This window comes from Vanessa atalanta, chromosome 18 (assembly GCF_905147765.1).
Source record: "Vanessa atalanta chromosome 18, ilVanAtal1.2, whole genome shotgun sequence".
Classification (NCBI taxonomy): Eukaryota; Metazoa; Arthropoda; class Insecta; order Lepidoptera; family Nymphalidae; genus Vanessa; species Vanessa atalanta.
In genome coordinates, this window is record NC_061888.1 from 8,730,887 (window position 1) to 8,757,508 (window position 26,622).

The 26,622-nt window shown below is 40.8% G+C and overlaps 1 protein-coding gene across 1 annotated transcript in view; it reads right to left on the reverse strand.

The window, feature by feature from the left end:
• Positions 1–24,834, reverse strand: part of LOC125071067 (baculoviral IAP repeat-containing protein 6) — a 31,024-nt gene extending 6,190 nt beyond the window's left edge. The window contains exons 1-48 of the mRNA XM_047681140.1: positions 24,632–24,834; positions 24,215–24,399; positions 21,984–22,112; positions 21,670–21,905; positions 21,113–21,314; positions 20,134–20,371; positions 17,167–19,891; positions 16,455–16,909; positions 16,006–16,190; positions 15,730–15,864; positions 15,356–15,505; positions 14,906–15,064; positions 14,601–14,749; positions 13,986–14,334; positions 13,699–13,895; positions 13,363–13,581; positions 12,731–12,908; positions 12,371–12,604; positions 12,107–12,235; positions 11,824–11,968; positions 11,525–11,611; positions 10,793–10,934; positions 10,452–10,713; positions 10,211–10,374; positions 10,064–10,139; positions 9,860–9,988; positions 9,491–9,755; positions 9,074–9,336; positions 8,321–8,468; positions 7,760–7,843; positions 6,965–7,090; positions 6,588–6,727; positions 5,980–6,142; positions 5,493–5,711; positions 5,154–5,406; positions 4,799–5,034; positions 4,227–4,426; positions 3,918–4,053; positions 3,745–3,829; positions 3,460–3,641; positions 3,255–3,356; positions 2,783–2,933; positions 2,534–2,676; positions 2,200–2,412; positions 1,805–2,068; positions 1,457–1,603; positions 872–1,086; positions 292–508 (exon numbers count right to left, since the gene is read on the reverse strand). Coding sequence (XP_047537096.1) covers positions 292–508; positions 872–1,086; positions 1,457–1,603; positions 1,805–2,068; positions 2,200–2,412; positions 2,534–2,676; positions 2,783–2,933; positions 3,255–3,356; positions 3,460–3,641; positions 3,745–3,829; positions 3,918–4,053; positions 4,227–4,426; positions 4,799–5,034; positions 5,154–5,406; positions 5,493–5,711; positions 5,980–6,142; positions 6,588–6,727; positions 6,965–7,090; positions 7,760–7,843; positions 8,321–8,468; positions 9,074–9,336; positions 9,491–9,755; positions 9,860–9,988; positions 10,064–10,139; positions 10,211–10,374; positions 10,452–10,713; positions 10,793–10,934; positions 11,525–11,611; positions 11,824–11,968; positions 12,107–12,235; positions 12,371–12,604; positions 12,731–12,908; positions 13,363–13,581; positions 13,699–13,895; positions 13,986–14,334; positions 14,601–14,749; positions 14,906–15,064; positions 15,356–15,505; positions 15,730–15,864; positions 16,006–16,190; positions 16,455–16,909; positions 17,167–19,891; positions 20,134–20,371; positions 21,113–21,314; positions 21,670–21,905; positions 21,984–22,112; positions 24,215–24,399; positions 24,632–24,809 — 11,389 coding nt within the window. The 5' untranslated portion in view covers positions 24,810–24,834. The remainder of the gene's footprint in view (positions 1–291; positions 509–871; positions 1,087–1,456; positions 1,604–1,804; positions 2,069–2,199; positions 2,413–2,533; positions 2,677–2,782; positions 2,934–3,254; positions 3,357–3,459; positions 3,642–3,744; positions 3,830–3,917; positions 4,054–4,226; positions 4,427–4,798; positions 5,035–5,153; positions 5,407–5,492; positions 5,712–5,979; positions 6,143–6,587; positions 6,728–6,964; positions 7,091–7,759; positions 7,844–8,320; positions 8,469–9,073; positions 9,337–9,490; positions 9,756–9,859; positions 9,989–10,063; positions 10,140–10,210; positions 10,375–10,451; positions 10,714–10,792; positions 10,935–11,524; positions 11,612–11,823; positions 11,969–12,106; positions 12,236–12,370; positions 12,605–12,730; positions 12,909–13,362; positions 13,582–13,698; positions 13,896–13,985; positions 14,335–14,600; positions 14,750–14,905; positions 15,065–15,355; positions 15,506–15,729; positions 15,865–16,005; positions 16,191–16,454; positions 16,910–17,166; positions 19,892–20,133; positions 20,372–21,112; positions 21,315–21,669; positions 21,906–21,983; positions 22,113–24,214; positions 24,400–24,631) is intronic.
• Positions 24,835–26,622: the final 1,788 nt, after the last annotated feature.

Genomic DNA, 26,622 nt, shown 5'->3' on the forward strand with positions numbered 1-26,622 from the left:
ATCCGTCATAAACGCTGTTTTAACACTTAAAAGTTCTTTGCACGTAGGTACAAATTAATTCATTTTTGATAATAAAATAAGAGAGGCACTTGAAATAATAAAATACGGCTCTTTGTCACCATTAATGCTTCTTCAGTTCTTATTGTACGCTCTGAAATTAGTGTTGATAATGGCAAAAGACCCGATCACTTGATATCCCAGGGAATGGGGATGAAACCTAAGTGGGTTGTTACATGCGCTGTCAGTATAGTATGGCCCTTATAGTATCAAATCTTTTTAATTTATACTAACGGCCTTCCTCATCATGTGCGACACCGAGGAGCAGTCTCAGCAGATGCACTGCTTGAGCGCCTTCGTCCAGCAAAGCGGCTGCGTACCCGGGCAGCTTCAGTAGCAATGCCAATGCCACGAGTGCATGTGCCGGCACACCAGCACACCCACTGGTTTCTTCAGTGGCGTTGCCAGTGGTAGCGTTCCCGGCCGATGTCACACCCAATTCTACCATCTCCTGATGAACAATGTTAAAATAGTTAGACAAGAAGATTGATACTAATCTGTCTACTACTACTATTACTATCTACAAGCAATCCTAGGGTTACAAACAAATATCATAGTCTTGACCGATTTGGCCACGGCGGCTATCCTCCAAGGACACCAAACAACTACGCAGAACAGGTAATTTGATAAACATTGCACAGATTTGTACGCAAACCGAGGTACACTCTCTAGTCTCTTACTCTCATAAATGATCATTGGGAGTTATCTCTCGACCGTTACCCATGACAATTACGAGTGATGATAATGTCACGTCAGTTTCAGGTCGTAGTTCATGAATATGAGTAAATTATAGACGCGACGAAGGATAAGACACCTCGTAGGGGTCGTCCAGCTTCACCCAGTCGAGGTCGTGGTGGTGCGCGGGCGCGGGCGGCGGCGCGGGCGCCACGTGCGGGCGCGGCAGGCGCGCCGCCACCAGCGCCAGCCCGCCGCTCGCGCCGAACTCGCGCAGCACCACGCCGCCCGCGCAGCTGCTCGGGGGCCCGTCGCTGCTTCCGCCGCCCTCCCACATCGGGCCCGTCCAAGTATCTGAGCAATAATCATTGTATAAAACATATAGTTTATAACGAATCCACATACTAATATATCAAAATCAGTATATTCTTAGAAATAAATATATATATCAGACTTGAATTCAACAAAAACTAAGTCCATGCTTTTTTATAATTAATATAATCTTGTATTGAGTAATATGCCTATTACCAATGTTTTTGTTTTTTAATAGGGCAAGTTAAAAATAACTATGGAGTCTTATTATAGAAACGAATACCATGCCTCCAGAAGGATGTATTAACTTTGCAAAGTCAGAAACTAGGTTTTAGTACATTTTTTTATTATTATTTAGTTAGCTAGTAATTATTGTTTATTGTATTTAAATCGAATTGAAATTTTTTCTTACCTCCATTACTGGCTATGTGTAAGTTGAGCGTGAGGTGCGGCCCGAAGACGTGCGGCACGGCAGCGGTAAGCTGAGCCAGTGTCGTGTTCGTGGGAATATAGCCCTCCAGCCCATCAACTTGGACGCGGACCGTCGATTCCATTAAATCTAAAACGAATTTTCTAATTAAATTTTGAAAAGCTATAATTACTTTTTTATTTGATTCTTGATTATGAATTTCATATTTAATATTGGATTGGATTTTAGACAAATATTTCGTACTCCCAGTATGGTTCTGCAGTAACAATAATTAAGCAATAATACTAATTCACGTTCGATTTGCTGTATCTTTAAAAATAAATCACTGACCTCCGCTGACAGAGACGGGGTTGCTCTCATTATTCGCTTTTGTCTGCTTTTTTTTATTAGTTTGTTGTTTGAGCGTGATGTTCTTAACATCTTTGACGCGCTTGTCCTTGGATGCGCTGGCGGCGGCAAGGGAGAGCTCCCAAGCCTCGGCTACGGTGAGGATGGCCGTGTCGGACGCACTGCGTAAAACTGCACCAGCGCCACACGCGCTCGATGCGTTTGCGGCGCTGCTGGCCAGCCGGTGGACCTCCTCCAATAGGGGCACTACACATAACACAACATAAAGACTTTCCTGCTACGGAATCATCACGATAGTGTTCACTGAAATCGTACTATTATCAGTTACAATTTTCATGCAAAACGTAGGCGAAAACATAAGAGGTCGATAAGCATACCGGGCGGGCGGTGGTCGAGTAGCAGCGCGCGCACGGTGGTGTGCAGCGGCAGGTGCAGCGTGGCGTGCGCGGCGGCGCCCGGGTGCGCGGGCGCGCCCGCCTGTGTGGGCGCTCCCGCGCCGCCCGCCCAGCGCAGCGCCACCGTGGCGCGCTCGCCCGACAGCACCAGCCGTAGGATCAGGGCGCGCGTGAAGCCTGATAGACCTTCCGGACCTGCCGATGTCGTAACGTTTCATAAATACACGTCGAGTCCGAGCTTCTCGCTAGCGTTAAGTAAAGATAGCGAAAACTGATAGATATAGTCGTCGATCTCGATTAGAGATATTATTCTTACCGGTACAGTGCATGGATTCCAAAATACTGTGTAGGGTGGAAGCGAAAAGCTTTTGATTGGCCGTGTGGCACACCGTTAGCTCGGAGAACAACCGTATCGTATTCTCTTCTAGCAATGCATATTGTGCATTCTCTTGCCAAGTCCTGTAATGTTAATTTATAAGTAAATAAACGATAATCAGTTATGATAAATGTTCATTTATACTATCCTGTCTATTGAGCCTGAATTAAGTCAGTAAGGAAGACCTACCCAGTGTACGATCGCGGATGACACAGCAGCCTCAGCAGTGGGCGCCAGAATACTGAGCCGGCACCACCGAGCCACTCTTTGACGCGCCGTTCCGAACACACCAGCCGCGCCCATTCTACCACCTCGCAGATACTCTGCATCGACGGCAAATCTGTACAAAGAAATATCTCAAGAACTATCGTTAATAGTTCCGTATAGACGTCCAAGCGTGAGAATAAAATCTTAATAAAGTATTAAAAAACATTCAATAATAAACGAAAAAAAAAAAAACAACAAATCTTTATAAATCTGTCTAACTCAAACTTTTTCAAGATGAACAGAATTTTATATTTCTCATGCACGGTTTTTAAATGTCAAATATTCAGAATATTTTTTAAGATTCCATATTTTACATATTTTACACATTCATGGATGTTACACATTCAAATATAGTTTTTATATTCTGACAGCAATATGCATTATATGATAATACCTTTCAATCGACTATCTTCACTGCTACCTGGATCTATCATGTTAACATCCTCCTGAGACTCGCTCTGCGCCATTATCGATTCTAATTTAGCTTCACTGAATTCTGCAACCGAAAACGTGCCGTCGCAATAGATAAACACAATTATTCGTATTATTAAGATATGCAAAGAAACGATGGCACCCAACAGAATACTAGGCGCACTCACCGGTGACGGCGCGCATGAGCGCGGCCGGCAGCGGGCAGTTGAGCAGCGCCAGCGTGGCGGCGGGCGACATGGCGGCGGCGGCCACGGTGCGCAGCTGCCAGCCGCGCAGCCGCGCCGCGCCCACCGCCGTGCGCGCCGGCGCCGGCCGCCGCACCTTCGTGTCGTCGGTCTGGCTCTCCATGCTGGCGAGAACGATTCGAGGGTAGGACATCAGTGATAGAGATTTATTGATAGGTCGCATGTCTTTTACTACGGGAGACTGTGATGTTTCTATATTTCCTTTACCTCTCGTCTGAATCCATCGGAATTTCCATTTGTTCTAACAAAAGCCGGAACAATTCAGGCCTTATATAGCACATTGAGCATAAGACTGGAAAAAAGAATAAAATAGTACTATTTAATCTATTCGCTCCCATCGAAACTGGTATACTTGGTATTCGTATAAATCAATTGTATACCTGCGTCTAATGATTTCTTAAGCAAATTCAGTTCTGGTACGTCCTTAACCCATGTATACACGAGTTCGAATAAATCGTCTGTTATAAGTTCTTCCAGATCATCTAAAAGTCTCTCTTCTTTCGCTGTCCATAGTACCTAGGGGTCAAAAAATATTTATTATTGTCTTCTTTTCGATAAAGAGAGCTGCTTCGGTATAGACTGCATGGGGATAAGTTTTTCCAAATATTTTCGAACATAAAATTCGTCTATGACTATAGTATAGTAGTAGTATATTTGAAATCGCGCATCGCACGAGCGAGAAGCGTTACCGTGGCGAGCGTGTGCACGAGCGCGGCGGAGGGCGGGTTGCTGTCCCGCAGCGCGCGCTCGGCGGCCTCGGCCAGCCACTGCACGTACGCGTGCACGCAGCCCGCCGCGCACCAGCGACACAGCGCCACGGCGAGCGCGCACACCCCGCCGAGGCTTCCGCCGCCGACGCCGCCCGCAGCTGCGCTCGAAGATTGGAACGCTGCGGCGTATATTAACGAACAGTCAACCCATTGCCGAACAAAGGACTTTTCTATTAAGAAAAACGATTTGACGCTTGTCCTCTATGCATTTCAGTTGTGGGGTATATTTTTACCAACATTTTCACCAATTCCTTTAACTATTATCCTTGATCACTGATCCCAAGCAATACTTATATACGAATTGATCGAGTATATGAAACACTCAATGGTACTTGTCAGGGGTTAAAATCTGCAACCTCCGATTAAGATCAGCTTATTAATTAGCTTCGACTTTCACCCAATTTCAAATTACTAATTAAAATATCTTGGCTCAGATTCATAGTTTTACTCAAATTAATGTAGCAATTTTTTTGTTCACTGTGCACACATACCATGCGCGTGTGCGTGCGAATCCATTTGCAGTAGAGTGGTGAGAAGCGGTGCGCGCAGAGCAGGCGAGGCGCGTGCGGAGGCAAGCAGTGCGCGATGCGCATGCTGCGCCTGGGCGCCCCCGGCCAGCACGCAGGCACAGAGTGCGCTCACGGCGCCCGCACTGCCCAGTGCCGCCCAGCGGGAGCTCTCCAGGCGGGCGCGCGTACACGCCCACACGACACGAGCCCAACGGTTTCTAAGCAAGTACCATGGATAATGTTATTCCTATCTTATTTTTATTTTTTAAATTGTCTGAGTATAATTTATTGATGAAAATCAATAATACCCTGAGTTGAAAAAATATATCAAACTTACTCGAGATTATCCTGCGCAGCGAGGTGCGTATCCGTGGGTGTGGTGAAGGCGGGAGCAGCAAGTAATCGCAGCTGCAATAGACCCATGTTTGAACTGTCACGTGGCTTATATAGGCGCAGAGTAACCGTGGTCACGACCAACGGCCGTGCCAGGGCGAGTCGGATGAAGGTCATGCCGGCCGTACTCTGCGGCGCGCCGAGGGGAGCCACCGTCCCGCCACATCCCGCTTCCACGCCCACCGCCCCCGGGCAAGCTGCAGTATCAGAGTACAATTGAACGATCGGAACGATAAAAGATCAGCGCCGCCGACCACGGCGCGAGTACGACACGGGTACTGACTGGCGAGGCTGGTGAGGTGCGGCTGCAGGTGCACCTCGTGCAGCGTGGCGGCGTAGGGCAGCGTGAGCGTGAGCGCCAGCGACGCGTCGTCGGCGCTGAAGAAGTGGTAGGACCAGGCGGCCGCGCGCACGCGCCGCGCCGCGCACGAGCCCGCGCCGCCGCCGCCGCCCAGCAGCACGTCCGCCGCCTGCGCCGTGGGGTTGCCGCACGACACCGTGCCTGCGACACGGCGAATACTCTAAATGTGCCATCTCTGATGCGATTCAACAAAATGAAAAGCGGTCATTTCGAATTGCGATCATAACGGATCATAGGAGTGAGGAAACTGTGAGTGCATAATACTTATCTGCGCAGGTGGCTAGTCATCGAGTTTGACTTCCTCCGCCGAAAACTGCTCAGGTTCGTATAAGTATCGTCCAAGTTTACTTAAATATAAATGTCAAGCATATAAAATAGAGTATACAAAAGTTTAAGACTTAGTACTCACAAAGAGGTGCAATATTAATTAATCCATCAGTAGTTTCTATAACAGGCGGTTGCGACTTCTTGTTAGCGGCTGAAGCGGGAGTCGATAAGTTGATCAGTTGAGGTGGAAGCTTAAGATGATTCATGAGAGATGAAACCAGTCCTTGGTTGCTGCTCGGCCCGGCCTTTTGGCAGATATTTTTATTACATTTAAGTAAACATACATTTCATCCGTTAATATATCACATAAAATATAATTTCCTATTCCCTATTTCTGATTCGTGACAACGACATTTTTAAGTCATAAATTATTGTATAAGAATATGGTATATAATATGAAGTAACATAAAAGAAAAACTTAACATTACCTATTAAGTAGGTTTTATTTCCTAGCCTGTTTTAGATAAAGTTCTTTGTAAGTAAACAATTTATTTTTCTTTATAAAATAGATATTTATAAAGAATATAGTAGCTTAGCGTTTTGTGCACACACTTGCCATATAAGAGCGTCACACCGTTTGCCAGCAAGGCATTCGAGTCGAGGTTTAAGCATTTTTGGCGCTTTGGGCGGGCCAATGTTTCACATAAAAATATCTCGACTGTTATTATTATGGCACGTCAGGGAAATCACCTGGTGGCAGGCGGACAGCTTGTCGAGTGCGAGCTCCAGGCCTCCCGCGTCCACAAAAGCGGCCAGAACCTCTGGTTTGTCCAACACGCGCACAACGAGCTGCTGCATGCCTTGGGATAACTTTACCATCTCTTCTTTTCCTGCACAGAATTTTAACATTTTTGTGTAAGCTGGGAACATCGACTTATATGTAATATTGTTATTAGTTTAAAATATATTTTAATTATGAGCAATGTCAGATTTTGATTTATAATTTCTTATTTATATGAAGGTATTTTTTATTTCTATTTTTGCATGTCTAAAGTTTCATCTCATTTATATTATCAGAGATTTTCGTCTTACAATATGAACTAACATATTTTAGGCATGAAACTCACTAAGGAAGTCCATAAGACTAGGTAGAATCAGAACAGGGTTAGCAGCAAATGCTGGTAGCTGCGCCACCAACCAAAACACTTCTTCTTTTAGAGACCACTGTTCTGAACTACACTCGCCGTTCACACCTGTATTAAAGAAAGTAAATATTATTATGGATTGTTAAGGTATTAATACAAGCCTGAAATTACAAAATAGAATGAAAAATATCTGTTTAATCAAATTAAATTTCCTAGAGCAAGATTAAAATAGTAGGAGAATATTAAAAACAATATTATAATAATTTTAATTCTCGGCATTATATATCAAATTCTCGGTCGATTAAACATTAAATTCTTATAATAAGTAAATAACCCAATACATATGTCATAATATACATCCATGAATACGTGAATATCGAATTTAAAATATTAATTATAAACGGAGGGTATTGAAACTTATGAAAAGATAGTGCCATAGATAATTAAAAAAAATTGACGTTGTTAGCGCCTGACATAAACAGCATAGCAACCTAATTCACCTACCACCGACCTAATTCATCGACCACATATTACCATTCTAGACGGTACGCACACGATAATCAAGCTATGCACATGTAATTATTACGAAAAGGTCGTTTTTTTCGCTATGTCATTGTACAGACGCTTTTAAATTCCCAACCTCTACGCACGTCCAATAAAGAGCTGTTAATTTTATATGCATCGAGTTTTCTTTGAATTCATATTATACAATACAGGCGCATTTAATTATTATTTTTTTATAAACGAAACGTAAAGAAATATAATATATTTACTGACCTGAGTTTAGAATTATCGTATTCATTCCGTCGCACATTGATAATGTCCTGTAGAATTTTTGCATGATTTCGTGGTGTTGTAATACTGAAAATAAAATAAATCATTAAAATTTAGGATTAGTTTAAGTAGACTTCGGTTATACATTTTACCCATTGAGCTGCGATACATAATATGTTATATTGTAACCTAGGCACCAGAGGAGAGACAAAACTATTATTATGATTTGTAGCCATAATACTGATGTAGAGGCAGGTTTTCTTATTATTATTATTTATTTTATAAAATCAGTAGTCGGACGACAAATAGACCACTTGACGGTAGTCACCTTCACATCGCGTGAAATATTAACCTTTTCTTACAACATCAATCTACCAACGTTCTTGTGTCACTATAGCACGCGAGTTGAGTTAGTGTCCATGTTTCCACACATTCATTTAAAAACTTTCGTTTTTAAACATTTCGTTATTTAGTTATTAAACATATACGTACATTATACACATGTATACCGTCAAACATGAGGGTTAAATACGTCTCATATATATATATAATGAAATTTCTTACCTGTATCAGCAAGACAGGGCATCTTGGGCACCTGCTGCTTTCTTTCGTCTTCCAAGTTGGTACCCTCCGCCTGCGCTGCGTTGTTCTGTGCTTTACTTTCATCCGTCTGAGACATGTCGCTACTTGAACCGCCGGGGCTGGTCGAGGGCTGTTTGGACAAAATTGATCATATCTCGTTTAATTTAATTATTAGTAATAACGAATAGATCAATGAATAGCCTAAACATTAACGAAATGGTATCTTAATATTACTTTTTATCTCTTCCGACTCTAATTGACGCCTAAACATTAGTTTATTGATTATTTCGAAAGTATTATCAATGTATAGGTATGATTACATAATGCATGCCATTGACATTTATTTAACCTTTAACCTACATATGTGTATATGTACAACAAAAAATCCTTTAGTTAAATATGTAAATTTATAATACCACAACACAATTTAACACAACTACATAAATCCATTATAATTTTACTTATCAATAGTGACATAAAATCGAGTCGCCGTGATATCGAAAAGGTTTATACGCCAAACTAAGGCACGAGAATTATTTTCGTAATATGAGTAAGTTATAGTAATTATAGAATAATTTGTATAATATAAGGTCAATATTCAACGAATATCATCTGACACCTTAAAACTTAAATATAAATCTCTGAAGACTAATATATGAAGTGTCTTATTAAAACTAAACGAGGATTTGGTGCAGTAAATAAAAGGATAGGTAGTTGCTATCGATTTAGAGTTACCGCATGACTGGTGGAGGGCGTGGCGGCAGCAGGAGGCGTGGCGGCCGACGCCGTCGGCAGCGGTAGGGCTAGCAGCTTGCGCGCGTAGTGCAGCAGCTGCTGCAGCAGCGCGCGGCGCAGCGGCGCTCGGCGCGTGCTGCCGGCCAGCACGTCGGCCAGCAGCCCCGACAGGCGCGCCTCGCCGCCCGCCGCGCCGCCGCCGCCGCCGCCGCTCTCCGCCCGCCAGCCGCTGCTTTCGCGCACCCACCAGCCGCATTGTTCCGCTAGAGACGATAACGAGATTACATCTTGGAATAAAATGACTTCCTTTAACAACATAATATAATCGATCATTTAAATTATGAATATGATAAAATGAAGCAAACGAAAATTTAGTATTGTTGTACTTGGATAACTATAAGATGACCATGACCATACCGACGGCCTCGATGAGAGGCAGCGCTTGGTGGACGTGCTTCGGGGCGAGAGCGGGCAGCAAGGAGTGAGCGGCACGCAGCAGTGCAGCGTGCAAGTCTAGCGCGGAATGTGATACGGGCGGAGTGTTTGGCACTCGTTTCCACAACGCTGCAAGGACTTTGAGCGATACGAGGGCTCCGGCTGCGCCTCGTGCTTTCACCACTCGAGAGAGAACCGACTGTAAAGCTGCTGCAGCACCGGCACCCGCACCAATACTTGCGCCACCCTGGTAGCAGTATTTCATACAATTATTTACTGATAAAATATGGATAAGGTGGAAAAAATAAAATATTAGTGAAGTAAAATCATATATTGTAATATTTTACTAACCAGATAAGGCTCAGAGGAGATAACCGCTCCATCAGCGGTGACGTCAATGGATATGAATTTTACAAGGGCAGGAACAAAATATTCGCATTCCAGGATCACGCGTCCCATCGTTTGAGTGCTGCCCTCAGTCTACAAAATATCATTATAAAATTAAAATAAAATAAACACGAGCAAATAAAAACTTACGAACAAAATCGTTCTCACCAGTAATGGTAAACTTGCCACCCACGCCAAAGCTTGCATCGAGAGCACCCAACACCTCAACGATATGTTTTCTAATCTGGAAACGATAATACAACAATAGAGCGACGGCGACAACTTATCGAGAGCGGCGGCCGGCTCGATACTCACTGCGTGAGCGCGCGCAGCAGCGCCGTGACGGTGTCGGAGGCGAGGCGCACCCGCGGCGCGTCGGCCGGCACCATCAGCGAGCCCAGCGACCACGCGCCGCCCCACGCCGACCCGTTCAGCGTCAGCCACAGCGACACTACGTTCTCCATCAGCGTGCAGTCGATCTGATGCAAATTCGAAATTCGTATCCTTCACGCCATGGATTTTTAGTTCGAAAATCTTGTCGGACAGGATACGGTACCTGAGAATGGAATTCCAACGCGAGATGCCTGAAGACATCGTAGAGGGTGTGCGCCAGAGGCGGATTGTGTCGCGCCTCGTCGTGCGCTTCGGGCGGCGAGGCGGCGTCGAGCAGCGCCGCGGGTTCGGGCGCGCCGCGCGCTGGCGGCGCACGCAGCGCCAGCGGCAGCGCGGCGGCCGTAGCCACGAGCACGCGCTGTGCGAACGCCTCGCCGCCCGCCGCCGCGCCGCTCTCGAGCCGCGCATCCACGCACGTCGATAGACTGAAACGATTCATTTGCGTTCAACTCGATAGAGTCCATGAATGTATCGTAGTGTCGATCGTTTCTTAAGGCCGCCTACCAATTGCTCCCGTCTGCGACGGGTTTCGATCTCGTCTCCTTTTTGACAGCTTCGAAGAAATATTGTGCGAGTTTGTCCTCGGATTCGGAATCATCAGATTCTACTACTTGAGTCAATTGACATTCCATGTCCTCGAAGAAACCTGACGAACGAAAAAAAAAAATCAATAGAAACCTATAAAATATTTATCAATAAATCTGGAAAAACATGCACCTTCAGTAACAATATCCACCAGCGAAAGAATTTAAAGTGTACCATGCCTTGAAATACTTGTTAATAGGCTATTTGACTGGTTTTTAAAATCCATTTTTTATATTATTTAGTATAGGTTAAAGAACCCAGTAGAAAAATATCAAATTACTACTTTGACAATATGGCGCTGCAATGGGGTCGGTGACGTCACTTTCTTATTTTATAATCTGTGGCACATATAATCCACATACAGTAGGCAAACGAGGTTAACATGCAAGTGACGTCATCATAAGCCCGACCAATCAGGAGCGTTTTGTGTCATGTGACAAACGTCTAAAAAAATGCATTTTTATTTATGAATTTATGAATGAATTAATTATTATTTTTTATTTTTGTTAATGAATAACCATTTCTAAACTCATAATATATACTGATTACAATAATTGACACTTTATTTATTTTATTTTCGCATTGTCAAATAGCCTATTCTATTTTAACTAAAATCATCGCGATATTTTTATACAAAATCATTTTTCTTACTTGAGGCTACGAGCGTAGCTCGGGTATTTATTTTAGGTTTGGTAAAATTTGTACTTTTCGCTAGGCCGAAACTGTCCGCTAACACATCTGCAATAAAAGTGGTGGGGTTGTAGTTTAGCAAAAGTACAAAATAATACGGACATTTTAAAATTAGCGGATAGGTTTTTATATCCCTCCATAATTCTTATATTTACCAACATAAAAAAAATAGAAATTTGTTTAAAGCGCATTATCAAACTGATCACTAGTACAATAAGTCAGTCAATACAGCAATGTTATATTATATAGGTTCTTAGTACCCGCTACAGAGCTGAGCCGCTTGGGCGGCGTCTTCGCGAAGCTGGCGTCGTCGTGCGCGACGCGGATGACGCGCGACGTGCCCGCGCCGCCCCACTCCTCGTTGGGCGTGGGCGGCAGCTCGCCGCACTCGTGCTCTACTAGATCCTGGCAACGATTACTCATCATCAATATTCATTATTATAATTATTGGACGTATTTAGGGTCAACCAACATAATGAGGGTTATACTACAATAAATACTATATTACCAAAATGTGATATAATATCTGCCTATGATATTAACCTGTAACAGAGTGGTGACGGCGTGACGCGGCCAGGGCGGAAGTGTCACGGCGAGACGCGCGAGGCCCAAAATACACGAAGGCTCCAGCAGCGCTGCACCGCCACACAATGCGCAAAGGCGACCCACGACCTGAAAGCCAGAATATGAGAAAAATGAATTATCTATCTGAAAACGTATATCATAAGTACGACAAAATGATTCGCAGGTCGATTATCCGACATGATACAATGATAAAAATATTATAATAAAATCGAATTCGTGTACCTTGGCGCATAGCAAAAGATGGTCGGCCAGCAGCGTGGAATCCATGGCCAGCATGTGCGTGACGAGTGCATGTGCCAGTGCAGCGCCCAACGCCGGGCTCAGCAGGCGCGCACCTTCGTCCGCCCGACTGTTACAGGCGCTGGCCAGGCCGGGTCCGGCGCCGGAACTGCCTTCCGGGCCGCTGCTGCGCTTGCACATCATGGCCATACGCGCTTTCAGGCTGAGGCGAGCGCGCTGTGGTGATAGTATTTATTCGATTATGCAATCGATACTATAAGACGCAACATTAATATTACGCAGTTTTAAATATTTTTTAAATGACCTTTGTATGATAATATAGGTCTATGTTAATAAACTCACCTGCTGTTCCTCAAGCGCTACTTGAATTCCTCGGCGTGAGGCCTCCAGTTCCTGCATCTGATGAAGCAGCTTCTTATGCAACTTGCGCCTATGCAGTTTGCCTTCAACGGCACGAGGCGAAGGTGTAGTGCTATCTGTTGGAGTCGGACGAGCTCTACCACCGGCTACCCAGTCCCACCTTTTAATCATAGTCAGAAAATATTTTTTTATTATTAGCATTAGCAGCCCGTAAATGTCCCACTGCTGGGATAAAGGCCTCCTCTCCCTTTGAGGAGAAGGTTTGGAGCATATTCCACCACGCTGCTCAAATGCGGGTTGGCGGAATACACATGTGACAGAATTTCGTTGAAATTAGACACATGCAGGTTTCCTCACGATGTTTTCCTTCACCGCCGAGCACGAGATGAATTATAAACACAAATTAAGCACATGAAGTTTCAGTGGTGCCTGCCTGGGTTTGAACCCGAAATCATCGGTTAAGATGCACGCATTCTAACCACTGGGCCATCTCGACTCACAGAGAATATTAATAAATATATATAATTATTCAGCATTTCTTTCTAATCGCTTTTAACACAAATAGAAATACTTCTTCTTAAACAGTAACCAATATCTGAATTAGCGAAACGTACCGGTTATTTCTCTGCGTGGGCGGTGGCGTGGTAGCGGCGACAGCGGCGTCTAGTACAGAGGCGATAGCGGTCAGCAGCGCCGCCAAAAGCGCCGGCTGAGGTCGCGACCCACGCAGCAGCTCCAGCGTACGCGAGCATAACGCGTGTGTCACACCACCGCCGTTGTTGCCGTGCGCATACATACTCTTTCGAGCCATGTACATCACTGCCACTAGACATCTGCGAAATAAAAATTAACTTTAAATACTTTACTTGAGATTTGATTATTTTAAATGAACGAAAAGAAAAGTATTTCTAAGAAAAAAAAACATAATGGATAAGCTCGCAAGCCCGCACCTATCCAGCGGATGCGGCGGCGAGTCCCGGTGTGCGAAGGCGGTGGCCAACGAGTCGGCCAGCAGGGCGCCCCACCAGCGCCACGCGCCGCACACGCGCGCCAGCAGCGCCGCCGTGCCCGCCGCGCACGCGCCGCCGCTCTCCCACGCCAGCGGCGCCACGGCGCGGCACCACTCGCCGCTGACTGCGCCGTATTGCTGCAATACCAACATCGTTGTTACATAAAAATCGAATTCACTACATACGTGATTTTTAAACAAAATATAAATTATGAAAATTTATCTTACCACATCACTCATTTGGAAAAGGAAGTACAATAGCAAGTCGATGATATTCTCTATGATTACTCGAAGCTTATCAGTCGAGGCCCTTTCTAATAGCATTTCTGACGAAACGACCCCCTTTTTGATTGCCTCCAAAACTTTATTGTTGAACTCAGGTGTATTCTGTAATCGTTTCAATATATTGGTGCAATTGTGAAGTTGCTGCTGCAGTTCCATGCATTCCTGGTAAGCGGCGATCACTTTCGGATCTGACTCATTAGGTTGGTTGAGGTAAGCCATCATGTGAGCCGCGTTACCGTTATAAAGGTCCAAGTATGGATTAAGTAAATCCATCAGCTTGCCAGTGGCCAATCTAAAAAAAAAAAAACTATTCATTTCTAAATATACATAAAAATTACAACATTTCTGAAAAAAGTCTGTATTATAAAATGTGAAAACGGATTAAATTTGCTCTGTAACGATCTAAATGCATATTACAGTAGTTATTACATATATTATAAGTAATAATTTAATTTTCATATTAAGACATTTTAAAAGTAAAGACTCTAAAGTTGAAACTAACTCTTGCTAATTGATTGTAAAAAGCAGTCACCAACAAAATGTTTAAGCATTTCTTACCTAAATCGACAAGACAAATCTTCGTAGAGCGCCTTGAGCGCATTGATGGATGCTTGCACATTAGCAAATTCCGCAATTTCTCCGTAAAACCAGCCTAAGGGAATTTTGCATTTCATAGCCGACATGCCATACCGCCCTATTGTTGTTATCTGTTGAGATAATTATTGATTTATGCATTTATTTTGTATTATAATATTTTACAAGTGAACTATTATTTGTTAACTAAATAAAAGCTAACATGTCAATCATATATATTAGAAGATTTTGGTATGTGTCAATATATATTACATATAAATAGGGTAAACCTTCATATAGCGGCAGAGCGGCGGCGGCTGTATGTCGGTGAGCACGAGGTGCTTGGTAGCGATGTCAGTAGCAAAGGCTAGTTTCACGCAATCGGTTTCTTCGCCCACCGACCAAATATCGATGCACAGCGTCACCAGGTCAGAACAACTTGGGATAATCTGTTAAATATTAATAGTTAATTAACCTTTATATACGGGATAGCCTATAGACAATCGCTTGATGTACGTAGACAATGTTTCCCTTGCGCATATAATACAATTTCCAGCAAAAATACTGAAATACCGACCCACATGGACTGGTCTCCCGTGTTATTTTCGCAAGCAAATTACTGGAGATAGTCAAAAGTAGCTTCATCATGTGTAGGGTTGTCAAGCATCCGATTATAGCCATATACTGCTTTTAACATTCATATCATTCAAATCAAAATCTAAGTTCGGTGCGGTAGTTACCAGGTCGGTAAGGCGCACGAGGTGGCCGAAGTCGAACACGATGTAGCGCCGCGCGCCCGAGTGCATGCGCTCCACCACCAGCGTGTGCTGCGGCGCGCGCGTCACCAGCGTGGCCCACGGCACGCCGCACTGTGCGCACGACGACCCGTCCTGCACGGAAACATCAACATCAAATTATATTTTTTATTAAAAAAATATATTAATTTCATAAAACAGAAGGTAATGTGGGGAAACAATTCTATTACTGGTATAATAATAATAATATTATATATGTATTTTATTTAATTTACATTTGTTGTAACATTTCGAGATACTAAACTTAGGAAACGTCAATGTTTACTGAGTTTTAGTCTATTTAAATCAAATTACATTACCTTAAACAATTTTTCATCGGTATATTCTTGTTTGTCTTGTGGATCACACTCCATCAAAGAACTCTCGACGTCGTCTAAAGAGTCTGGGTCCTGAGAGAATTGTTTCATTTGACCCTCCTTGACCACGGTCCAGAGCTGAAATTGTAAGATAATATTATACAACCTTTTCCTCGTGGAGAGTCGTGCTCTTCTCCAAATATATATTATCATAATGATAGCAAAATATTTCTCTTCAAATCTCCGAAAACAAAAATCACGTCAGCAATACAATCTGACCTGATGCGGGTCGGCCGAGTGCGCGCCCACGACGGCGGGCGGCGGGCGCGCGGCCGCCGTCTCCAGCTTGGTGCCGTCGGACGCCAGGTGGCACGACACGTGCAGCGGCGTGGCCTCGCCCAGCCCCGCGCCCGCCGCCTCCACGCCGCCCGCGCCGCTCCACGCGCCGCCGTTCTTGCCGCCCTCTGAGAGACACGAGGCGTCATTAATATTTAATCGAATGTCCTTTGGTTAGATAAAATTATGTTTTTATAGTAACTGACTGTGCAATTAACATAAAGGGAAGAAACTCTATACTTGATTCAAGTCAAAATTAACCATACTACCGTTACATATAATAAGTAGTGCTTACTATACGTAAGTAATATTTGGTTAATAATAAAGGTAGCACCAACTAAAAACGCCACTGTACAAAAAGAATACCGTCAAAAATAACGAGACTGTGGTACCTGTATCGGGAGGCAAATTGAGCAGATCCTTGAGGTGGTAGTGGTGCGGCTGTGAGGACTGCGCGGGCTGGCCGGTGCCGGGCGGCGCGTCGGCGGCCGACGTCCACGGCGAAGCGTGCGCCGCGCCGGCGCCCCGACACAGCTCGGGCACCTCCGCGCCGAAGCGCCGCAGCTCCAGCGGCAGGCCGTACAGGCCGAACCTGGCGCGCAGCAGGTGGTGGTAGGGGTCGGCGCGGGCGCGCAGACAGCGCGCGGCGCGCTCCAGCAGCGCCACGGCGTTGGCCACGAGCCCCGGCGCGAAGGCGCGCGACGTGCAGTGCTGCGCGAGCGCCATGAGCCACTTGAGCGCGCCCGGAGACTCGCACGCGCCCACGAGCGGGATGCAAGCTATGACGCTGCTCATTAGCGTCTGCTCGAATATCGACTTCCAAGGTTTCGGTAGCTCCTTCACTCCCCTGTTCGCAGAAATATTGACGCTCGTAATGAAGAATTACATCCGCAGCATAATTAATAATAAATATTTCTATGGGCCGTTAACGGTTTGCTTAGCTGAGCGAAATTTACTATTAAAACTGTATCTTGTTCCCTGAGACGTATATTCGATATAATGTAAGATATAGAAATTAGTGTAGATATTAATTTCGAAAAAAGATATTACTTTTAAATTTAGGGGAATGTCACAAAAGTTAAGCTAAACAATATTAACACTTACTCGCTCGTAATCAGCATGATTTTGACACACTTTTTCGCAAAGCTTCTGTTCCCGCACAAAATGCAGTTTTTGATTAAACTATCCGTGTGTTTCTCGATGACAGCTATACATTCCAACTGCTGAGTCTCAATCGGACTCTGGACCTCCTTGTCTTTGGCCTTTTCGGACTTTGCAAATCGCATACGCTGAAGCCGAATCGAGATCACCCAGTTAATGAGATCCAGGGCAATTTTTCGTTTATCTATATCTGCTTTACTCACAGCTATTTCGCAGAGTGAATTCAAGAAGCTGTTAGACTCTAGCATCGCTATCCTCTGCTGCCTCTCCAGTGGTATGTCAGTATGAGGACAAGAACGAACTGTTATAGATATTTGATGGAGCCAATCGCAACCAATAAAGCTAGACTTCTTCGATGTACTTTCACCTGATTTTATAGGACCCTTAGCCATATCTTTAGCAGGATCAAATAAAGTTTTAATGTGGATCAAGAACGTTCTTCCTCTCGCTCGATACAGACGAGGACTTGTTAGTATCAACGTACCAGACTGTTGTGTCGTATCTAGTCCTGAAGATAGAAAGAGTGGCCCTGCAAGAATCTCAGCGTTATGCGCCTGCAGATATTCCTCACTGTTAATAGGGTTCTCGAGATTAGACATATCTGCGTCTACAGGTGGAAACCATACAGGCGAATCCGATCTTTGGCCAAAAGATGCGTCCTTTTTGTAACCTATTCCGTGCAAGTTTTGTTTTAATAGCGTCACTTGTATTATTGGCAAGTTGATAGAGCTCGCCGAATGTAGCGTGAAGCTGAATTCAATGTGCGCTAACGATACACTGTAAGGCAATGTCAATTCTAAGACGTGTTCGTCCCACGTCGAGGATGTATTCTGAAGACGCCATGACCTGTTGTTCTGATGTTCGGAGCGGGACCTTTGAGCAGGTGACAGCTCACACCAGAACCCTGGTACTACAGCACTGTATGGAACAGTAGTGTTCATACCGTAAAATCCTGTGAGAGACATAAGTGTTTCCAAATCAGTCATATCTAGCTCAGGTTTATTTGCTATAATCACTGGCGGAGACGCTGGACCGGAAACGTCGTCTCGCGGCGCTTTCGACAGCATGTCAAAGTCTAAATTTGCTAACTCATCTTCGTTTCCGTCACTACCAGAATCTTTCTCGCCATTGTTTAATGCATAAAAATAAATAACGCCATGTTTTGTCGAGAGACTGAGGCGTTCAACGGAAGCACAATATACGACTGACGTAAACTGACCCTTAGGTACTTTTTTCTCAGTGAGTATGTTGAAGTCAGGTAAGCCGTAGAGTCTCAAATCACCGTCAAGACCGACCACGGCGATGGAATATTGATCATGTTTGTCAGCCGGCAAGAGACAAAGATCAACAGGACTTTCATTGAAGGGCAGTTCTTTAAATGATACGGGATTATCTTCTAATGTAAAAATAGAGGTCTTATTATTGATTTTATAAAGAATAAAATAAGCTTTAATGTCTGATTTGTCAGTCTTATCTTGTTGGTCGGAAACCTCGTCAACGTCCATCTTAGAATCACTATCGCAGTCCGTTTCCTCTTCGCCTTTGACTTTAAGGGGATCGATACTGGATACGATTACTAATAAATGTTCTTTATCTTCTGTTGGCAGCAGATGAGTAACTTTACAATCTTCTCTTTGATTCAATTTGGATGGAAGACTTAAGCACTGAACAGCTATTCCCTGCGTCACTGCCTCTTCTTGAGGTGGATCACTATCAAACCCGTCATTATTACTATGACTAACGACCGTTTGAGCCCCGACCTTGACTTCTCCGAAATTCATCACTTTAACTTTTTCCGTCCCCTCTCCACCCTCATACCATTTCAAATCTGATATCTCCAAGGGTCCATTTCCAGTCATGTTTAGGTATTGAGTTATAGGATCTCCATGAACAGCATCTGTCTGGTCAACGATTTTGGTACCCACAGATTCCAAATGCCCACTTTTCCAACTTTTAAGTTGTGAAATTTTGCTTACGACGTCCTTGACACTAGCTTGCCCTGATTCTGGTATCTCAGGTAAGAGGGCTGTTGGCGGAGGCGGAGGTAATACTTTGTAATGTTTATTAAAATTAATTTTCTTCGGCTCCCATATCTTACAATCTTCTTTACTGGATGACGCGTTCAAATTTATTATATTACTTATTTGTTCATCTATACATTTTAGGCTGTTCGTGAACTGTGATGGAAGCTCTGTGTCCTCATCTGAATACTGAAGGCAAAGATCGTCATAATCTGATCTTGTTACTAGGCAGACTTTCTTACTACCCCCCGGTTTTGAATTGCCGCTACTATTTGACGTGTGAACTACTGTTGTTATTGAGCCAGCTAGGGAGCTGTGAATGTCATATGTCAACAAGAATAACATTTTATTTGTAGATGCTAGGTTACTCTTCGCCTCGTTCTCGTCATTCATGGCCTGAATACTTTCTTTGGACCGATCCGGAGCTCCTGAATCGAAGAGTGCTTTACTCGAGTCCTCCTTGATAGGTTGGTTCGTGGGTGTGGTATTTGTACGCGTGATCGTGACTGCACATATTAAAGATGGCTTAGCTTTATTGGTAGTTGTCTCTTTCTCCGTGCTTTCTGTGTTTTGTGCTTGAGGGTAAACCTCCTGTTGTGAAGTCATCCCAACGAACGCCATAGCCGTAAGTTCAATGCCGTAGTTGGCTAAAACAAATAAAACAAATTTTTAAAACGTCAGACATAATTCATAAGTTAAATACGATTTAAAAAAACTATCCATATATCAGTATAAAGTTTTTCAAAATAAGTTTCAAGCTAATATAATTTTCTGTGAACATATTTAAGTTAAGTATGGTCTGAATAAAATTTAATAATATAAGACATAAAACAAAGATTAGACACGGAAAAAAGAATCCTATTAATAAAATAATATAAAAGGTACTTACAAGTGTCCTTTTCTAAACTCGCTGACCACACTTTATTGCAATCTGTGGTCAAGATGCCACTGAAGATGGAGTCATATGGCGAGAGGTGAATGAACTTGACAAGTTTGAGACCGCAGTCGAATTTCCAAACATTAACTTTGCCTTCCACTGTTCCCGTTGCTATTAAATCGCCTGTGTTTCCTTTCGAGACAATACGGACGTTAGGGCATGGAACGGCACAGGCTGTGGCATTTGTGATCTATACAAAAAAAAAAACAACAAATATTTGTTAATAAATTAATAATACTGTTTCTACTTACCACTACTTCCACAAATCAATTCCTAACAACACTATAAAGGACACTCAAAGGGACCTGGATTTATTTAGACTCAAATGAAAATGATTTATGAAACGCGCAGGAAAAAAATAAACATATAGAGTTAACACATCTCACAGTGCATAACGAATGAATGCAGCATTGCATTGCATTTTCATGCATGCATTATCGATAAATTGACTTAGAAACTTAAAGTCCTAATAAAACTTACATCAACACTACATAAAATAACACATTGTATCCTAAATAAAATAGTTAAATCATTTATTTGTATCAAAAATATGGATCAGCCTCATTAACTAACTTAAAACCGCTATACGGGAAACAGAATAAAATATTAAAGTACTATACTTATCACTATTTAACACAAAAATCATTAAAGAAGAAAAACTTAAGTATAGAATATTACATGCCTTTAAATAAATCACACAGTAAAGTTGAATATTATAATACTTGGGTATATACTAAATAAAACTTTATTATAGAAAGTGAGTGGTTCCTCCAACATAAAAATGGCCAAGCTATTTTAATGCTCGATGATATTAATTATATCATCGAGCATTCAAGCTCCTCATAATAATAGCGAACCGGTCCTCCAGCAATACCAATTCTTCGGAGCTCGTTAAGATCTGATCATTATTAAATAAAATATTCCGACTCACCGATATCGGCACGTTGTGCGTGTACTCGCCGCGGACGAAGGGGCAGTTCGGCGAATGTCGCTCGTGCTCCACCCACGGCTCGTCCGACTTCTCCCAGCACACGAGGCACACCATGCACGTGAAGCACATGGCGCGGTCGTCGCCGCTGGGGGACGGCTGGTGGTAGAAGCCCGCCTGCGCCATCCGTGCCGGTAGTGCCCATCTATATTTAATACAGGTTAAATTATGGTTTTACTCAAGCAAGCCTGTGAATGACTGACTGAATGAATGAAATGCATTTTTTTTTTCAAAATTAATTTTAGTTTTATATCCTCATTATCATAATTCTATGGGACGGCAAATTGGACAAGACCAGCAAGAGTTCAAGCGCAAGACTAATGACTTCTAAACCCTAGGAAAACTGAGAATTTATCAGCCCAGGTGTGCCCAGACAAAGCAGTCATTTTGCCTTTAACCGTAAAAAAAAAAGAGAATTATTTAAGAATCACAACACATGTGATTCACTTGTATAATGTAGAAATAAATACAAAAAATTAAAAATAATACAGAATACAAACTTGTAGTCCATATGTGGCCACCTCTTAAAGGTCTCCTTCCTTTCGGCCTCAGAGTACATCAAGGCCCTAGACTCTTCATCTCTTGTGCATGGCATGAGCTCATTAGCCCGTTGGCCCACAGCAGATGCAATAGCGAGTGCTGGTACTCGCCGGCTTAGTCCTTTCAATTCTTGGACCACACCAAACATTACCAGACGTAGAGTTGATTGTGAAAGAGTCATTGTGACTGTGCTCCACTGCAATAATATTAATATTTAGTAATATGTAAAAGACAGATATATTTTAAAAAAAATTAAATAAATTTAAAAATATACTTTTTGAGCTTTGACGCCTTTTCTAACTGGTTTTGAGTCTAGTGCATTTTTGAGTTCTTTTATAAAATCTGTTAATCCCTCGATGGAATGTGCATCCAGGCTTTGAACACACTGGTAGAGGAGTACAGCCTGCAATTAATAGCATATACTTTTAACATTTAAAAATGTCATTGGATCACCATATTATGTGTTACAAATAAGAAATTATCTCAATAGGTCTATTTAATTTGAATTAAAATTATTAGTAATAAATTAAACTTAAAGCAGTAATACAACTCGTAAGTAATTCATTCGAACAACAAATATAGAAACTTTTTTAATAAAATTATAAATATATTACACAACCAATAGCTATTACATTCTGAAATGTTGATATATAGGGAAAATATTCAGCAATTTATAATATTAGTTAAATTACATATTATTGTAAAATTAATGGCACTGTTGATAGAATTTTTGAATCTCAACCGAACATCACAACTTTCAAGTCTTGGAAAAAACCAATCACTCATAGTGTCTTTCATTTGTGTTTATAATTTCATGTTCAGCGATCAATGAAAACAAAAGAGGAATCAGGACTCATGCATATGTCAATTTAAAATTCTGACACAACCATATTGACTGACTCTCCATATCAAACAATACTTCTCTTAACTCTTACACACATTTTTGTATCGTCATATGGCAATAATAAATTTGCATGAATTTCAGTATTTACTATTTTCATTAAGCATATTCATGTAATAATCAAATATAATTTAACTAACAATAATAAAATCCAAGCTCTCTTATAATCTACATGATCAATTAAGTTGACTTTAAATAATGTAAAGCTGAAACAAATAAAATAAAAACTATCAAACACATTAAAAATAACATTTTAACAAAACACCAACTTAATTTATACTAAAGTTTAAAATATTTTTAACACTAAAAATGCATGTAATATTTATAGTTATGTTACTAAAATATCTCTAGAAAATTACTATCAGTATTTAAAACGGGATATTTACCATGTTTTTTTATTTTTATTTGGACATTTTATTTTTATTTATTGATATTTCGACATTATCTATGAATGTCTTGTTCACAAGACTTGTTCTCGTGAAATAAATAAAATATCCCGTTTGAAATACTGATAGTAATAAACAAATATAACCATGTTAATTTAAAATCTTATAACTAGAAAATGTCATGTAAAACAATTAAAACTGAAGTTTATTGTAGTGCTCCTTAAAAACTATACATATGGCATATAATTTCTCACAATTCACAATATTATAGTTAAGTTATAAAAACGGTAATTAACATAATAAAGAATATTTATTGTTAAATTTCACCAAAATCAATTGTTAAAGTTATAATTGCCATGCATTAAGAGCTCATCAAATAAATAAAATAATATGGATTATTTTGTAGAATATTTTTTTAAATAGATAATCAACATATTTTCTCTTCAGCGATAGCAATAAATTTATTCAATACAGACATAATTTGAAGATATATAATAAAACTATATCTAAGATTAGTTGTAGATATACAGTCTTCATCATTTATGTCATGATTTACTGTTCTCATAGATTTTAAATTTTGAAAAAATGACTCTTTCGTGGCATCCTTGAATATTAAATCAAATTCATGTATAAAAACTTCTTTCACAAACTTCACAAGCTCCGTTTAAAGTTCTTCTTGAGTAATGATTTAGACAATACATGGGCACAGCCTGTTTACAATATACTATACTTGAGACTACATAAGCGCATAAAAAAATTGCAAATGTATAATTATTTGAATGCTAAGTCATATTCCGCATTTAAAGTCTAAGATGTAATTAAAATGTACAATATCTGTTACAACTTATTTCAAATATTAACATCTTAGAACATTTAACATTTAGTTTTATGACAAAATTCTCATTTATTGTCTCCCATTTATGTAAATGCAAATAATAATTTGTGTAACAACTAATCTTGTTCTTCGATGCTCGCATTGCTAAAATGATTGATCACAAATTCATTTTAATATTTGTAGCATTACTGCAAAGCACTACAGTTAAATATTAACTTAGAATTTTTATCCAATGTTAAAATATCTTATAAATAAGATTAATTAAATGATTCACTTTTAAACATTAAATGGAATTTATAGGATATGTACTAACTACCTAAAAATTAAGACAATTTTTTTGTAATTTAAGCTTTAAAAATCTTTAAAATAAATGGAGTACCAACCTCAGATAAGACAAGTTCAATTTTGACATGGCTATCGGGCTGAGAAGAAAACAGGGGTCGTTGTAAGGCGGTGTGGAGGAGTAACACACCATTGTAGTCGGTCCTGGCGCCGATCCCACTACTGTCCCAGACGAAAACCCTGTCGGCTCCTGAGGCGTATTCCACACCCAAAATTCCCCCATCGTCTAAAAACATAACGGAAATACGTTAGTACACCGATAGCCGGTGTTTTGCGATAAGCAACAATCCAATATAATCAGAATTGTTTACTGAGAGCTGTCAAAGTAAGACAATGTAGGGCACGGATAATTAAGGTAGATCGAGCACAAAACCCTATACATCTGTTTCTTATGGAATACTAGTATTTAAAAACAGCAATTGAGAAATTGTATTACAGAAAAAATATTGAAAGCTTACCCGCTGATAGACAAGAGGATTGAAGAATCACACCAGAGTTAACATCCAAAACGTGTACACGGCCTTCATCAGTCGTCACTATTATTATGTTTAAATTACTGTGATACGTCAATGAAGTAACAGGAAAGATCATACGTATATAACCATCTTCTCGTAATATCAAAGAATCATCGCCCATCGTGGCCGTGAACACATCTGTCTATTCTACGTAAACGCCATTTGTAATTATATTTTTTTTTATGTCAGATATTTTACACAAAGTGGCCAGACCTAAAATTTGTATCAAACATTATGGCTACCATAAACAATTATTTTATTATACATTTGAATATTTTTTGAATCTAAAAATAAACCTTGAAAATAAAAAGAATTATGTGAGAGACAAAAGCTATTATTAAGTTTTATTAAATTATATTACATCTATTAACTTAGCAAGAAAATTATCTTTGCGAAGTTGGAAACTAGGTGTTATTAGTTTACCTTTCCTCCTCGTTTGTATACAATGATTGTCAATGTTTTGAAAAGATTTATATTAATGTGAATATATATAGGTAATATCGTTGTAAACATATTGTGAAGCAACTGTAAGTATATCCACTATCAAAAAATCCCGAAGAGTCTCGAATTCCAAAATTATAAATAGACCTAATCTGCTCTATTTTGCAGAATGAAAACAGTTTCGATATCTTTAGCGTTACCCCAAAGCAAAATGCCGTAAGACATAATACTCTGAAAGTATCGAAAGTATACTAAATCAAGTAGTATCAACATCAGCTAGTTGTCTAACTTTTCTAACCGCATATGCTGACGAGCTGAGTATTAGGGACGATATATGAGGATTTCACTGAAGTTTTCGGTGTAAAGTGATTCCTAGAAACACTGTAGTGTCTGTTACATTTAGATCACTATGGCTAAAGTTAGCTGAAATTTTACTTTCTTACATTCGGTAAAGCAAACAGTATGCATTTAGGTTTTTAAGCATTTAGAACTAAATTATTTTTTTATATAAATCGTCATAATTAGACTGTTTCCTGCAAACTTTAAATCACAAATAACTACAGACAAAAGGAACATAATATCTTAGTTCCTAAGGATGGTGGCGCATTAGCCATCTAAGGAGTGGTTAATATCTTTACGGTGCCAATGTCTATGGGCAGTAGTGACCACTTACCAACAGGTGGACCATTTACCACTCTGTTTGTAGCAAAGCCACTACATCTTTTGACTAAAGTATAGGGTTTGTATCTACAATTATAGTCTTAAGTTATTTAACTTAAGACTTTAATTCACGTAGAACGCTATACGCAATGATGAGAGTTAGAGAGTCTTAGGCTAGGGCGTGTAGAGTTAGTAGCTTGGCTTTCCATAAGATCTGATAACTTTTTCAGTGTGAGGAATATGTAGGTACTCGTCTTGACGTTATTTTACAGAAAAATGTTTTTGGTGAGATGTAAATAACATAAAATATTACATCAATTCTAATAGCAATGATGGTACGAATGAGGAGTTTGCTATGTATAGAAGACAGGGCTTGGGATATATTATGTACATAATATATATATATATATATATATTATGTACATAATATATATATATTATATCTCACATATATAAATTACACATCGTATATTAACTACTTTTTTATTTATTTATTTACATAATAATTAATATCATTTTATTATATTTATATATATTTCTAGCTGAAATTGCGCGAAATTTATAAAACACATACCTCCAAGCCCCGTTTTACCCACTGAGGGATGAAGTTTTGTAAAATTCTTAGCGGATGCGGACAAGTGCTTTAGCTACTTATATTGGTATGTGATGTTGTCCAATATTTATAATTTATAATACATGCAAAATTTCAGGTTTGTAGGTGATATAGTTTCTGAGATTTCGTGGTTCTTCAGTCAGTGCTTTCGCTTTTATATTTGTAGGTATATAGATTAACAATAAGGCCTTAATTAATTAACAAATAAAATAAAATTACA